Here is a 1380-nt window from a genome sequence, read left to right on the forward strand (position 1 = left end):
TCTTATTTTAGTAAATAAAAAGCAAATAAATAAATGTATAGTTTTTTACTACCCTATATGATATAAAATTGTATTATTCTTTGTAAACTCTACCCAACCTATCCCAACATACTGCCAACTACCTGCTAGGTCACATTGCAAATTAGCCAATCGAGAAAACAAAAATACTCAGTTTTTCACATTGCAGTATGTGATAAAAAAACAATGCATAAAATAATTTTAATAGTGTTTATTTGGTTCGGTTAAAATAATAACAATGTGCAAAAAGAAATTAAATCTTTTCCATTCCATACATTAAAGGAAATTTGAACATTTCATCCGGAATACTTTATTTTTTCACAAAGATCTGCATTCCTCTATGACGCAATACCAAAGGGGGGAGTGTACATTCCTTGTGGATATCGTCTGAAGATTCTACTTCTAGGATAATGATCTCTCCTGTAAGGGTAAGGGTTTTCACAAAGATGTTGTTTCCTCCTCTAATAAGACGCAGTGTAGATTCCTTCTGGATATTGCAGTCAGAAAGAATGCGACAATCCTCCAACTGCTTACCAGCAAAGATCAATTTCTGCTGCTTTGGTGGGGGTGCCTTCCCTATCCTGAATTTTTGCCTTTACATTTTCAATGGTGTCTGAAGGTTCTACTTCTAGGGTAATCTTTCCTGTAAAGGTTTTCACAAAGATCTGCATTCCTCCTCTAAGACGCAATACCAAATGGAGTGTAGATTCCTTCTGGATATTGTAGTCAGAAAGAATGCGACAATCCTCCAACTGCTTACCAGCAAAGATCAATCTCTGCTGGTCTGGGGGGATGCCTTCCTTATCCTGAATTTTTGCCTTTACATTTTCAATGGTGTCTGAAGGTTCTACTTCAAGAGTAATAGTCTTTCCAGTGAGGGTTTTCACGAAGATCTGCATGATGTACTGCAAAGAAAACAATTCATTAGTAAAATTTTAGCCACAGTATAATTCTTAAATAATCTTAAATTTAAATATCTACAAGATTGTTGAGCATGTTATAGTAGGTAGCAAGGCAACCATTATATATGAAAACACAAGACTACTACATTAATATTTTATACACATATTGTACAGTACACATAAATCTTGGCTTTAACCAAAGTAACTACATACCCCCCCCCACACACACACACACACACATACAGTATAGAGCAATAACACATGTACTGTTCATTTGCAGTCTATCTTCTGTGTAACCTAGCTATGCATATACAAATATAGTATAATAAAATTAAATGCCTAGCATTTATGGGCTTTAGGCAGAAATGGCAGAAAGTTTGCCCAATGAAAATTGAGAGATGTGGGCCAGAAGTAGCAGTCTTACATATAGAAATTGAACCGGCAGACGATGAACTTTATA

At 35.1% G+C, this 1380-nt stretch overlaps 1 protein-coding gene across 1 annotated transcript; it reads right to left on the reverse strand.

Moving 5' to 3' along the window:
* Positions 1-328: 328 nt before the first annotated feature.
* LOC121857416 (polyubiquitin-like) lies at positions 329-968 on the reverse strand. Its single transcript, XM_042353456.1, is given in 2 exon segments — positions 329-589; positions 591-968. Coding segments are annotated over 2 exon segments (588 nt in total). The 5' UTR covers positions 918-968.
* Positions 969-1380: the final 412 nt, after the last annotated feature.

The sequence above is a fragment of the Homarus americanus genome, unplaced genomic scaffold, assembly GCF_018991925.1.
Source record: "Homarus americanus isolate GMGI-L3 unplaced genomic scaffold, GMGI_Hamer_2.0 scaffold31473, whole genome shotgun sequence".
NCBI lineage: Eukaryota > Metazoa > Arthropoda > Malacostraca > Decapoda > Nephropidae > Homarus > Homarus americanus.